Source organism: Glossina fuscipes, unplaced genomic scaffold, assembly GCF_014805625.2.
Source record: "Glossina fuscipes isolate IAEA_lab_2018 unplaced genomic scaffold, Yale_Gfus_2 2, whole genome shotgun sequence".
Taxonomy (NCBI): Eukaryota; Metazoa; Arthropoda; class Insecta; order Diptera; family Glossinidae; genus Glossina; species Glossina fuscipes.
The window spans coordinates 3,480,168-3,495,765 of NW_023998416.1; the positions used below are offsets into that span (position 1 = coordinate 3,480,168).

General features: G+C 32.3%; 1 protein-coding gene across 6 annotated transcripts in view; it reads right to left on the bottom strand.

Moving 5' to 3' along the window:
• Window positions 1-15,598, bottom strand: part of LOC119632991 (venom dipeptidyl peptidase 4) — a 67,719-nt gene that overhangs the window by 22,064 nt on the left and 30,057 nt on the right. For all 6 annotated transcript variants that reach the window (XR_005246842.1, XR_005246841.1, XR_005246843.1 and 3 more), the window contains one exon: window positions 1,643-2,361. Coding sequence is in view for 2 of the 6 variants with exons in the window: in XM_038026169.1 (XP_037882097.1) it covers window positions 1,643-1,672 (30 nt within the window). In the remaining 4 variants the exon portion in view is untranslated. The remainder of the gene's footprint in view (window positions 1-1,642; window positions 2,362-15,598) is intronic.

Here is a 15,598-nt window from a genome sequence, read left to right on the forward strand (position 1 = left end):
CACATTGCGACCGATAGGTTGAACACAGAAAAAGAAGACAGACAGACGAACAGACAAGCTGAGGAAATAATTCAAAATCTATCGGTCCAATAAAATGTGGATCGATTTCAGGTTGCTTACAAACGCACAAACTTAATATACACTTGTAGTACAATTGCCATAGGGTATAATTAGTCTGTAATAGTAACTTGACAAAGAAGTCAACTTTAACCTATTGGGTTGTACGTAGATATATTTTTCCAATCCGAACCCGAAGGCTACTCATTAAAATCAAGCTATTGTATATCAAGAAAGTTTAACTATATGATCAAAAAAAAAAAAAAAAAAATGGAAAAAGTGAAGAACAATCTCTCAGAACGTGCGAATGGGCCGTCCCGCCTAGATCATGGAAACAAGATATTATTTTTGTTATTTTATCATGAAAAATTATATTACACGAAAAGGACTCTAAACGTTTTGTTGAATTTGCTTTCCAGAAACTATACGTGAATTTTATTTTTATTACAAAACAAATTCCAATCAATAACTAGAAGAGCTACAAAACAAACTTTATATATTAATATAAGAAGCTTATCGAAATTTAATCTTGTAGTGCGTATTTAATTATTTAATTAATTACATTACGCAGCTTGACAAAACAGTTCATTATACTACAATTTTTAATTTATAACTATATGTATTATAATAACAATATACCTTTTTTGTTGTAACAATAGAAAACCGATAGTAAACCGATCAAAGCGGTAATAATTCCTGTTGTAAAGACTACATAGTAAGCTAAACGGACGAAACAGTAGATAATTTGTGCGGTAAGGAGAGAATTTGAATCTGAAAGGAATATCTTATCGTAAAGATCGATTCGGAAAGCATTTAAAAGTTTCAAGCTACCACATCAATTATTGAGACAGTCAACCACAGACACATAAATAGACAATATATAATCAAAATACCACAGAGCCGCTTTGACTAAGATTGCATGTATTATGCAATAATGGAATTTTCATATATATATATATATGATTACAATAAGCACAAATAAAATCTATCGAATATATATATATATATATATATATATATATATATATATGTGTCTTTAGCAGTGTGATGATGAAAAAAACTAAAATTATATTCGTTTCAAAAACATTCATTTGCAATTAAAACCGTTTTAAGTTTGCAAAGCTTCAATTCGTTAAAACTGCACTATAATAGCTTGGAACAATATCTAATTACGTGTAAGTTGCCCTTTGGCATTGAGTGTATAAATACAGTACACAACTAAGTTAAATTGCAATCTGGCCTCTGAAAGCTAGTCTCAAATTACGGAAACTTATTAAAACAAATTAAAATAAAAATAACAAAAAAAAAAAAAAACAAAAAAAAAAAAAAAAAGAAACCAAAACTATGGCGGGGGGGGACAAAGAGGAAAACAATTTGCGCGTAACCTTTAATGGGGTTAATAGCTTTTATTGTGGTTGCTTTTATTTCCTTTTTATTTACAATATAATATTTAACGAACTGTAGAAAGTATTTGTGCACTGTTGGCATTCAATATGGAAAAGAATTTTTCCTTTTTTTTTTTTTTGTAAAATTTATGAAAGCATACTTTTTGTGAGACAAATAAAAACAAAGAAAATATATTTACCTCATCATCATAATTATCCTGTTCAGGCATGACGTTGGAATTATTATTTTCGTTTTCAGTGTATCAGCGAAAAGATTGACTGCAGCTTGGTGTACCTTTCAAACCATTAGACAGCCGATTGACAGCACAATTATTTGCGTTTTCTATTCTTTTTTTTTTTAAATTCCACTGTTTATTTTAATTTTTTTTTTTTTTTTTATTATTATTTTCTTTAAAAAGAATCTTTCTCTATCATCCGTCGTCGTTTAAGTGCTATTGTGAATGATGCTATCTAATCGTACATTAAAGCCAACTTGCATTAAGTTGTTACTGTAATGGTTGTCGTCATTATCGTTATTACAGTCATCAGCAGCATCATCATTATAATCAAGTTGTTGTAAACGCCATCGTTAACATTAAAGGCAGGCATAATTATTAGAGACAAAGAAAACGTTTTAGTGTCCTTGACTTTCAACCTAACAGCTGATGTTAATGACGGGCGGCCCTTCAGCTTTTACTCAAATTTAATAATTAACGCACTTTTCTCTCCCTCTTCTTCTATGTCTTTTTCAACAAATTTTTTACACGTACTTTGTTTTACTTCGTTTTTCAATTGTTTTTTCTCATCATGTTGTTGTAACATATTTCTCTTGCTTTCTTTTCATAAATTGCATTATTCTTGCATAATTTTACATGTCAGTTTTTTCACTTCTTCTTTGAAAACAATATGGAAATTACAGCTGAAAAGGCAAGAGATGAAAAAAAGAAGAAATTGTTTGTTAAATTATTTTGATCACAATATGTTTTCTTAGCTATGAAAAACTCCTGCTAAGTTCTTACTTAAAAGTCTTATGCTGTAAAAAGCTAAAGTCCGATATTTATTTAGCTTTTAAATGAGATTTTGATTGTTATGTTTCCTTTTTAACACAAACATAAAAATAAATATTTCATTTATTAAGTTTTTTAATTAATAATCATTTATCATCATCATTATCATCATCAATCATTTATTCATTTTGTAAATGAATAATTAAATAATGTTTTGTTGTAAGCTTTTATACTACAATTTTTACTTGCTTCTCATTAATATATATATATATGTATATAGTATTTCTTCTACGTTAGTTTTGTTGTTTCATTCGTCCTATCCACGCATTTATATTAGAGACTGTGAAATTCCAAGATGAATGCGCCCCTTCGTTCATCAGTTTCTGTTGCTTTCAAAATCAAAAGTAGTAAAGGCAAGATCACTTAATAGGTCAAGGAAAAACTTTGTGGCGTTTTATCGCACAAAAATCTCTTTTACTTTAACAAAACTGTATTGCATCAAATATATGCCGAATGGCTTGACAACCCTTTGTTATTATTTCGGTATTGCCTTAACGGAAAGTGCTGCAGAGCTTGTGGAATTTGTGGACGAAAAACTGAATGAGATGATTTTCACAGGCTTCCTTTCAAGTAAGCTTCACAATATTCAAGAAGTTCTGCACAGAGAGACACCAGTAGTAGTACGACGAGACAACGATCGATACATCACAGCTTTTACAGGCAAACATCATAAGAGGCATGAAATTGCCTTAGTCGAGGACGACACTTTTTTTATTGATTAATTCTGAACGCTTCACGTTGTAGTTGTTGATAGCAGGGAGTGGAGTCAACTGTTTGGCCACATTCAAGTTCATACACGATTCTCTTTAAATCCCTGTAAACACTAAACATTACATTCCCACGCATGGCCACAGTTTGTCTTTCGTACTCGACTATCATCTCCGATTATCAATCCTTAGCATTGATTCGGAGATGGAAATTTAACCCATTCCGTGAGAAAATACAAAAACTCACTGTTCATAGTTCAATGACCAGTTATGCAGCGATGTGCTAAAGCGGAATGTTGTCAGTAGTCTTAAATTTATATGAAAAAGTCCATATCAAGAAAGATGTTTTCGTTCAGTCAGAGCACGTCCCGGCTTCAATGTCGAAGTTTCGTAAGTGGAATTGACCCTCGATCGTTTACATACTATTGCTTTTATTAACACCTTTTCATGAACATTAGGAAAAATTTCCAAAAGTCCTCAAAGCGTTACCGCCTTCGTTGAAGTGGATGTTGCAAAATATATAAGCGACTTTCTTTTGGTTTTTATTCATTTTAAACACTCAACTTAATTAGCAAATATTATCATTTTTTTTTTTTTTTTTTCATCTTTCTATGAATTGTCACTTTTCTTACTTGCTATTGTACGGCTTGATGGCTTCAATATGAGCAAATTTCCTGAATCTAAAGCGATGAATTAGGAAAGACGTCATTAATTTTTTTCTTCACTTAATATATTAAAAGGCACGCGTAAACTTCTAGCAAGCATGAGATATGAGGAAGGTTAAGAGAACTTTTAAATTAAGAAAAGATTGCAATCACTTGCTAACATTTTCCCAATCTTCATTTTCTACATCTTCTTAATCTTTGTTTTACTCCCTCAGTTGTTCCAATTAAACGCGCAACGTCACAATATTTCAAAGGTAATTTTCGAGATTTTATAACAAAACTTTGGAAAATTTACTTTTAAAGCGTGTATACTAAATAAATGCTTGTCTTGCCCTTATCAAAGAACATAAGCATAAGTTATATTTAATAGCTCTGCTAGCGAATAAAATAACCGTACTTCGCGAAGAAAGGAGATTTCACTGAGTGCTTGGCGTGTAGGTCAATGAATTGCTCTTTTTTCCAAAGTCCAAAATGAAAAATCCAACTCAGCACACATCCATGGTTTAGTTATATAACAACGCAGAGCCCGTAGATTATTTAAACAAGGTGCGCTTTAGTTTTCACACGAAGTGAAAATGTTTTCAATACAATGACAAGAGAATTCCAATTTTTTGAAATGTGAAAACATAGGTAATCGGTCTATAGAAAGGCAAACCTCTTATATGTACCTACATATATATATAATATATATATATATATATATATATTGGATCGGTGTACTTGTGATCACAAAATGTATTTATTTCAGAACAAGATGAATGATCTGATTAATCAAAATATTGTTCATCGTTGGCTAGTGATGTTTCCCATCTCTCACCGAATTTTCGAATTACGCTTTGAAAAAAATGTCGCTTTTTGAGCCTTCCTCAAAAGAATTTGTATTTGGGTATCGTCATAAGAATCAAAGGCATCGTTACAAGCAACAACAACAAATCATCTATTGGAAGCCGCGTTAACCGGAAGAAGAATTGTGTCTGCTGATAATCATGGGATTGGTAGAATATTTCAGGTTAGAAATGCAACCACTTTTTAATCGTACCTTGCTATCGGGGTGGGGTCGACTTTCTTCATACCAGCGAAACCAGCGATGTTATGACTTTTGGAATATCATGCCCATTTCTTGTCCCAGTTGCATCAACTATTGTGAAAAGAACTCCTGCGTGATGCTTTAAGTTTTTTGGAACGCGAAACTCTGTCGAGTCCCTCAATGATATTCATGTTAATGGTTCGCTTACCCCGTGTCATAGTTATTTGCATTTTGGACATTGTAACGTATCCGTTGTTCACCACTCGCAAGGATTTAGCAGCTCTGTCTTTCGAATTAATTAGGAAAAATAAAGTTTCATGCAATGAGGTTTTTTTGGCATTAAGCTGCACCTATGGAAGGCTCCAACGAACTATGCGGCATACGATTACCTGTAATAATTTATACGGTTGTGCATAGTTTAGAGAAAGCATTTTCAAACGAACAGGTCATAGGTTTATTCAGCAACATGCAGTACGACTTACACTTTCCCTTAAAAAAAGGGCTCACAATAAGTTCTATTCCAAATATTTAATAACAGTTTAAAATACTTTAAAAGAAAGTATTAGGCATTTAACTGTTTCCGCATCAATTCCTGTTTCTTTAGAAGGAGATGAAAGGCTCTTATATTGGTTTATGGTAGCGATTTTAATTGGCCACAAAAATCACATTTGACAGAAACAAGTTGAATTTAACCAGTTTCACGCAGCAATGGAATTTCAAGAAGATATACATTGTTCATGGAGCACCTATCGCTTATTTGTTTTGCATCGCAAACCTTTGACAAACTTGTTATAATACTCTACGTGATATGAGTAAAAAGACCTCAGTAGAAAATGGGTTAAGTTATCCTTGTCTCTATTCTCTTTCTGTATCCATTTCACTTTCAATTTTTAATAAACATATTTTTTATATATATATATATATATATGTTATATATATATATGTTTTTGACACGTTTATATTTCGTTATCCAGGCATACGAATAATTCGCTGTTCATGTGCAGCACATTGTAAATTTTTCCATTTTAACTGCGTTTGCGTTTTTTCGTGCTTTGTTTTGGATTATATATATATGTGCTTATGAATACACAATGGATCTGTTGGGCATGGTAGAGCAAAGGTTCAGACACAAGATTAAATGATTTACCATAAAATGCAATCAATTCCACGAAATATATATTTACGTCATTGATAAAAATGTCAATGAAATAAAGAAAAATCGCACAAAAATCTGCTTTTAAAATATAAGTTTTTAAAGCCTTCATTCTATGTAATGACAAAATAAAATAGCGACCATTTTGTGTGATCGATATGAAGAAATAATAAATCTTTTGTTAAATGATATTTAGAATAAATTTTTATGAAAAATCAAAAAAAATTTCATTGCATATATTTAGGAAAAAATACATAATAAATTTAGAAGTATACCAGAAGACACATTAATGATTAATGATCTTGTTAATACTTATGGAAATGATTTTAAAAAGTTCTTACGTTACACACATCAATCATGTCAAACTGATTGACTGACGTTAGTTAATGCGTACAGTTTCTTATACATTCGTGATAATTGACAATAAAATCAAAATTTATGGCATATTAAATGAACTTAAATCGTATGGAAAGATTGTGTGACATCGAAAAGTTTTACTAACATTTTTTGCTAAAGGAAGCGTTGCAAATGTCGTTGCGATTCGAAAGGAAAGAGGGATAACGCGTACGCTTTAGCTCAACAGTGGATATATTTATCAAACAGTTTACGAATTTCACATGCACATGCATTTATATGCTGATATAAATTTTCCTTTATTTATTCATCGCATAGCGTCTCAGTATCTTGGGTATCATCGTACATTGTAACTTAAGTATCGTTATTTGCATGTACGCAGAAAATTCACGATTTTATCCAAAAATAGCGACAGTTCTCCGCAAAAGTTGTCAGTATTCGCTTGTGTCATCAAAGAGGAGGAAACACCAGCAGTCTTGTATTTATGTAACGATGTTTGTCGTTATGCAATGCTTTTTTTTTTGGCTGATCTCCCAATTATTTATATCCTGTGCCCTTATAATTGTGTATTAGAGAGATTATAGTAAACTGTTCTTGTTATGTCTCATTAACTAAATCGGAGAAAAATTTTAGCAACTGTACAAGCATACAACTATGAATTAATTTATCCAAGTCCAACCTTTCAATTGTCTACCTTTTGTGTGTTCCTGAAACGCTCGAGTTCTAAACCCGGTTCGAGTTCTGAAAACTGTTACGTAAGCTGCTAGCTAAGGTCTACACGTCGAACTGTGCAATTTTCAATATCTCATTGGTTTTGCGATGACTTGGGGTCAAGATCGCAATGAATTGTCACTGCTTTTGTTATTTGACCTAATGTGTCCTTTCGGCAACTTTCATTACGCGAGCGACTTGTACATACTGTCATTGAGACTTGGCCCGTTCTCTTATTAAGTAGTTTTTGATGCATTCACTCTTTAAGCGCGATATGGGATCTCTTTTGAAGTTGCATTTGCAAATTTTTGGATTCTCCAGGAAACTTTAACGAATTGTTTATTTTACAGCCGTACAAGCTTAACAAGGATACAAGGGTACTCCTTGTATTACAAGATAGAGATTCCATTGGGAAACATTTTAAATAGCGATTTCATTGGAAAAAGGGAGTTTTGATCTGCATTAACAATTCGAACGCCTCTAATTCTTCCAGATATAATTCGCAAGCAAAAAAGATAGCGTAACTGATTTGATTAATGGATGTGATTAGCTAGTCCTCCGTTCATTTGATGATTAAGTTCCGTATGTTCTTCTCTTAAACGTTCCTTAAGGATTTAAAAAAGAGGAAAAATTTCATCACCTCATGGCGAAAGTGTGTTACTTTCAACAAAGCGTTCTTGACGTTTTGCTTGCGGACCTCTAATCGATTTACCAACACCAGCAGGCTCTTTATCAGTCTGCCGTGTTCTTTTGAAATTTTCAAAGTCGTGAGAGTCAAACAAGGAATTTGTTTTAAAAATGGCCTTAAAGTCTTCGTAAACGGACTCAAAATAGCTTAAATAGAGCGAACAGATTTAAAAAAATATCGATACGTATTGTTTATTCCATTGACATGTATTGACATATTTAGGTGTTTTTATATATAATATGGATGAGAGTATTCGAACTTCTCTATTATAGTTATTGAGACTAAAACAAATCGATTACTGATGCGTTTTTTAGTTTGTTGGCAGCAGAATTACAAAAATATTAATTGTCTTTACTTCTCAGCCCTGGACTTAAAAATAACCGAGGTCAATATCTAATTTACTGCCTTAGTATTGTCTTTTCATATGTATAGAATGCACACATTTTTAAAAATGTGTTTTCACCTTGTTGCATGTCAAGTTCAACCTTCACTGCAACAGTTTGTACTGCAGACGTTCCGTACTACACGTTTGTCTTTGAAACTACATAACTTATGCCATTTGTTTCTTTTTTTTTTTTCGGTACTTTTGCTGTAGTATACAAAATGAGAAAAAAGCAAAAAAATATTCATTTAAAATTAATTGTTATCGTTTCCTTTTCTTCGCTTTTTTTGAACTAAGAAACGGATTGGATTGCTTTGAATTTACACATCGATGTACATGAACATTTAAAACTGGCAAGCACAAAATTGGAAGTGCGTGAGAAATTCAAAGTGCCAGCATCTTCAGTATAAGTAATTAAGGAAATTTTTAGAAAAATTTAAGAAACTTGGACTAGCTTGCCTGCTTAAAAGCAGGGACTGAAAATAACATTTAACGTAGACGTCTAGCCTTTCGCTAAGAACAGATGTCGCATCCCAAATACTTCTGAAAGTCGTTCTTTGTCGTTCATCATATCGATCCTTCGTTTTACGCTATAGATAGGTTACTTATAAAACTATGTCTTCTTCAATGGAAAACTGTATAAATAGAAAGCAATAATAAATAAGCTTTTTTTAACCGTTTATTGAACATGAAATAAAAGCAACACGTTCAATATCACATAGAAATGGTATTTTCATCAAGAAGCACATCAAGAAGAAATAACAGTTGAATTAATTTGAAAAATAAAACATAGAAAATACTGGTTTTTTCTTAGAATTGAAACGAATACGATAGTTGATGTATTGGATGTGACTTTAGTTCGGTGAGAATTAGATATAAAATCTATTATTGAAACAATTGTGATTTGTTGTTTTTAGTCACATCTTCCTCATATTTATTTAAACTTTTGTTGTCTCAATATCGCTGAGCTCGCTCAATATTCCCATCGTGTTATTTTAAATAGCTGTTGTTTGCTTATTGCTTTCTATCACAAGTGCCTGGGGGTATGCGAGTAACATACTCTCAGGCAGAATTGAAATAAGATGTGTGAAACTAAAATTGATTTTTCAAAAACCGCGGAAATTTGACGAGTGACGGGTATATTCACAACATTATCGTTGAAAATGTTGAAGCAAATAGAAAAAATTTTCCACCAAGTTTAATGCTTTGATATCTAATGCTGTCTCTCTAGAATCGGAAAAATGAAAATAGAAATAAATGAAAAATATACAGTGTATTAAACAACTTTGATTCGCTCGCTTGGAAATGCTAGAGCAACAAAGGGCTTTTACGGTGCTTTCCAGCCTTGAAAGCTGACTAGTGGCAGATATAGTGAAGACAGTTCCATTATTTAGCAATGTCAACTCTACGTGTGTAAGTCGCATGTATCATATGAAAATCATACTCTTATACAATTTTGTAGCCCCTCATAAACCCTCATACAATTCTGCCGTTTCATTATCGAGTTCTTAAGGTTTTTCAGAGTCTTTTGAAACCTTTGAGTAAATTCTTGGAGTACGAAAATTTTGCAACACGGCCTAGTTATTGCTTTTTTGCTAATTACTACAATTTATTGGCGATTTATCAGTTTAACGTAACAGTTTTTTGTACATAAAAACCGACGCGACTGATGTAAAGAAAAGTTGAAGTCAAGCTTGTTCTTATGGGGAAAATATTTTAATTTCCATTATTCATGTTGTCCATCAATGATACGTGTATTTTAGAGAGTTTTCATAGAGCATTCCTGTGACTGAAAAACGTTTGTCTTAGCTAACATATCCCATTAGGAACAAAAAACTGAAGTAACCCCGAGGAAGTCGAAAATTGTAAAATATATTCACTGCTACACAAGCCCTTATGTCTATTAAGCGAAGACCGTAATTTTTTTAATTTTTTTTGCTAAGCGATAATTGCGACTGGCGGAAGGAATTTCTCAAATCAGTATAAACATATCAGTTGGATGATTCATGTCTGTGCAAATAATTAAACCAAACAAATAAGACAAACTGTTGGAGTTACAAGTGGAATGCGGGCTTGAATTTTACCAAGCACACAAGGACTTGCAATGTGCTCAACATGCAAGTGAACAGGACCTAATGAAGATATCGATTGAAAATATGAGGTGCTTTAGTAGTACTGATCCAATATAGTTTGCTCCTCTTACGACTTTTTCAGGGTAATTTTTGAAGAGTCTTTAGATGATTTTATATGTTCAAAGTAAACTATTGAACCATGGAATTAATTCCATTGCAATCACAACAGCTTTACTTGCGCTAATTTACGGTCGTTGCAATCCATCCCTTGTGAGACAAAAGCAAAGTCAAAAGGCTTGCAAAAAAAGTTCCAATCAGCATATGAACTTTACAATGACTTCCTGGCAAGCATGGCCAGTTACGGTAGTATCGACCCGATACATGGGCAGTCGAACGTCTTTTGTGAACTCAAGTGTTACAGCAGGTTTACAGCTTTACCGCACTAGTAAAGTTTGCTTATTCGACAGGGTATTGGTGTTGGCGGTGAGTGAGTCGTAGAGAAAAGTTCTTGAATCTTAAGAAATTTTGATACGTAATATTACGGAAATCGTAGTCCAATGCGATGATTATGGTTTTTTCCATTCATTGGCTTATAAGTTAAAAATTTTTTCGAATATTATATAAGAAAATATATTTAAACAAATTTTTTGCAGTTTTTATTACATTGTACATTTTACGTGAGCATTTTTTACTTTTATTTATTTATTTTTCATTTTTTTTGCAATCGTAAATCAAAACTCGAGAACATTTACATAAACGTTATTGTTATTTGTTGCCATTCATCAAAATGTGTTATTCACAATATACTTTCATTATCATTTAGATTTTCCTTTCAAACGTACATGATGCACACATGGTGCAGTTTTATGAATAAAATATAACTTATAACCGCCTTAATAACATTCATAAATTATAATAAATATTGAGAAAGTCAATGAGGAAGAACAGATAGAAAATATTTCTTTATAGATAAGATAAATAGATATATGCTCAATAAGTTGTATGGTATTAAAGTTAAACGCGATAAATCTTTAGGTTTACTAAAGAGTCATCAATATTCGAAAATTACCATAAAGTCTACTTACATACCTTCGAAGGTAAATCGACAAAGTGGATGAATGTAAGGTATCAAATAGTTTGCTTCCCTCCAGCAAGTATTACATTTTTATTTATTTATTGTATTTTTGTTTTTTTCGTTTTTTTTTTTCCAAGATATTCTGACACTAATAGCTTGCCAAAGTAAATTTTCTCAAATCCGTCAATGATAATACAAATGATGGAAATATACAATATATATATTTTTTTTCATTTTTTTTTTTTCTTTTTTTTTTGTTATTTTGTTTTTTATAGATTTCGAGAAGGTGTATAGCAGTAATCCACGATAAACATCGTCATCATCGTCATCATCATCATCATCGTCATCATCATCGTTTATCTATGTTTCAGACGTTCCTTGTAAATCAATTTGTTTTCTTTTAAAGAAATACATTACTATGCACATGTGTGTATACCCGTTCAAACGTGTACAGATGTTTATTTTGCCTTTTGTTTAAATGGATGTTTCTAATTTGTTTTCAAGTCAATTTTATTTTCTAGTTTTAATTTGAAATTTTTCATTTGCGTTAAATGTTTTTTTTAACGTGTGCACAATGTGCTGTTCTCCATACGAGAATACTTTTACAAATTTTCTAATTAATGGCTGTCAATGAAAGGAAATGTTTAAGAGCATATTCTTGCACCTATTGTCGGGCGATGAAATTGTAAGGCACAGAACATATTGCACCAAAATTGTAATCAAAATAACGTTTCAAATCATTTTATGCCATACTTGTGTGTGTGTGTGTAACTTGATTTTATAAAATGCTTTTCTATCTCTCCTCAGGTAAAGCTAAGATCACACATTAAAGGTAAGATATGCCCATCATTGAATTGAAATGCTGCAATGCATTCATTAATTAATACGATAGAGCCTACTCCAGACGATAGAGCCTACTCCAATTAAACTGCAATTTCGCACGCAGAAAAAAAGCAACAACAGCGATAACAATAGCAAAATGCAAAAGGACAAACTAAATGATAAAACCGATTCTCTAATAACATTCATTCAATGGTAGATGGGAGAGATCAGCTGATTTAAGGCATAACCATGAAGAAGGTACATTTCCACAAACACGTATGGCAGGCTTGCGCCCAGACGTTCGCTCGAAATTGTCCATACTGTAGATTTGTTTTTGATCTAGCGAGATCTTCCGCTTATATATATATATATAAACTGATAGCCGGAAGATTTGCTATGCAAAGCCTAAGTTTAGCCCAGAAATATTTAGTTTAGGATCACTATTACCTATGAAACTTGCATCCGCTAGGAAGGAATTAAAAAAAATTGAGCTTACAGGATTTTTCCTACCGTTTTATAATACCCATAGCCTCAAAGTCTACCAGGATGCATGTATTCCTAATCAACTTTCGATTATGAGCGAATTGAATGCTGTTTGTCCGCTTGTTTTCAATCCTCTCTTGCAGTTCTTCGTTCTAGAGCAAAAATTGACATGAAATGTTGAAGCATTTCGTACATATTCTTAACTGCTGCTGTTTACGCCTGCAACAGATGTTAGCAAACTTAGTTTGTTTCGCAAGTATTTTATTTCAAAAGTTCGACTTTCTCTCCGAGCTTGCCTTCATATATGTTAGCGTCTAAGTAATAGACCCATGTGATCCAAATTTCCTACAGTTAATTATATTGATAAATTGCTACTATAGATCAATTTTGAACATAAACCATTAAAAGTTAAACGCTTTTCTGAAGGACCTACTTACTCTTCACGAAATATCTTATACGGAAATCTTATGCAAGAAACAGATCCACGTGGTTCTAATTTGGTTAACAAAACTGCAAGGTAAGAATCGCGAACATCAGGTCAGTTTTCGCGGGTTCAAATCTCATTGCGGTAGAGTTTACTTTAGTCGTAGCTATAGTGAGTGCTCGGTCGGCATAGCCATAACTCTTACTGATTGAGCACACATCAACCTGGTCGCGGTCACCTCAATATTTCTTTTCCTTTGTTCATTCGTTCCCGACCGTCCGTCCGCATGCGTCACTCCTATACCGAAAATCCTCTGAGTGATTGGTCATATAAAAAAAAAAAAAAAATTTCATGCTCATTTCATGCTATCCAAAGAATAGAGTTACTTGGTCCATATTCGGTAGGGTTGGTTCCTTTGCCAATTTACGGTTATGATTCAATTAAAAATTCTAGCTGTTCGCCATATAAAGATTCAATTTTCGTAAGAACGACTATATAAGAGGATGTTCAGAAAAGTGTCCCCGCTGAACAATATTTGTCGGTAGAACTTAGAATATTGAAATACTATTATTATTCTTAAAATTGTAATATTTTCCATATAGCGACTCTTCACGATAAGGCATTGTATGGGGAGTGGTCGAAAAAGTAGACCGATCCGAACTTTTTTCAATAGCGTTCAGCGCCTCAGTGCACGAAATTTCATCAAAACATGTATGAAAAATTGCCACTTTTAGGTTGAAAATAAATTTACATGGATAAACATTAGACGCATAGACGGACGGACAGGCTTATATTCGGAATAATATTCTGAATTATTCGGTATAATAAAGGATGGGTCTATCTTAAGATCTTCGGGGTATTATTTTCTTTCAAAAGTGAATATTGAACGCGAATTATTAATGAAATTTCATCAAATTCCAAGAAACAGAGCGCAGTACAATTGGATGAATTGTGTTCATTGCTTTAACGGAGTTGTGATGACAATTTTGAATGAAATGGTATTTAAGAAATAATTGTAGATAGAAAAGTTGTTTTGCTTTAATTTATTTAAGAAATCATATACAAATTTTTTTAAAACATTCTCTGGATATGCAAGTCACTTGTGAACAAAGCCTATTGTACAGTTTACAATGCATAGCAAACTAAATTTCAGATGAAAATTCGTCTGAATAGATGTTAATCGTTTAAAATTTATTACATGGATCAACGCAAATTTTTGTAAAAACACATAGCGATGGTTTGACTGAATCATGTTTTTCCTAATAGTGTTTTTCGTTTTATCGTATTTTTCATTTATTTAACTTGACGTGGTTCAAACTCGGTTTAATCATTTCAAATATTTAACACAATTGTTTCAATAATAACAACAACAGCAATTGCAAATCCTGCTCTCGTCTCCTCGACATATATTTGTGTGTGTGTGTGTGTGTGTGTAGAAGTGAATGTGCTTACATATATATATATATATTTATATATACGAGTTTACGATTGTAATACAATTTTATCGGCCGTACGTGTTCGTATAAATTTTCACATATTTACATATAAATCTCTATACTAGGCACTAGGTTTTCGCATTCTGTTGCTGATACGGGAGACTTTTATGTAATTATGATTGGAACTGTTGCAGTCCTATTATTATCGTTGGTTTTACGTTTGCGGTGACCGGTTATGGCTTTCAATTCTGTATTAATGCCTCGCCATAATTTAAAGCATTAAATTTAAATGCATACAAACTATGTATATATATATATATACGGATGCATTTATATATATATATATATATATTTACGAGCTAACAAAGAAGGAGAGAAAATACTTTAACAGTCCATGCATACGCGTGCTAATGAATTTATTTCAACCAACAAGTATGCAGCACCGACCGAGTATGAGTTAAAAAGGATTTTAATGTATCGTTTGCTGTTCGTGTTTCCATATGTATTTTCAAACTTTTTATTTCACAATTAAATGAATTATTCATCATTCAAGTAGATATTCTACTTTTAAATGGCTAGATGTTCGTTATGCTCTTTAAAATTATATTATCGTTTGCATGTCTATATATACATGTAGATAAATATATATGAGAGAGTCTAAACAATACCGATGCCAATAAATTTAAAAATTAAATTTCATTTATATACCCTACAGCATTTGTGTTAAAAGGTATATCCTGTTTATTCGTCTATATGCATCCAGGAGAATTTCATGTTATTACGCCGATCGCTTTGGAATTATTTCCTGGACCTAAGCTTGTCTGTCCCTTTGTCCTTCTGATGGTAATTTTGTGTTTAATCTACAGGTTGTAATTTTTGAGATATTTTAACAAAATTTAGTACACTGGCATGTTTTGGCCGAGGATCGAAGGCCATTGAAAATGGATTAGCTTCGACAATTTTTACAACCACCTTTCATATAACACTTTATGCCGAAACGGACAAGTGAAAAAATGAAATTTTCAAAATTGCTCGACAAAAATCGCTAAGTAAATAGTTCTGGCATATTACATTGGCGTCAGAGTTTTGA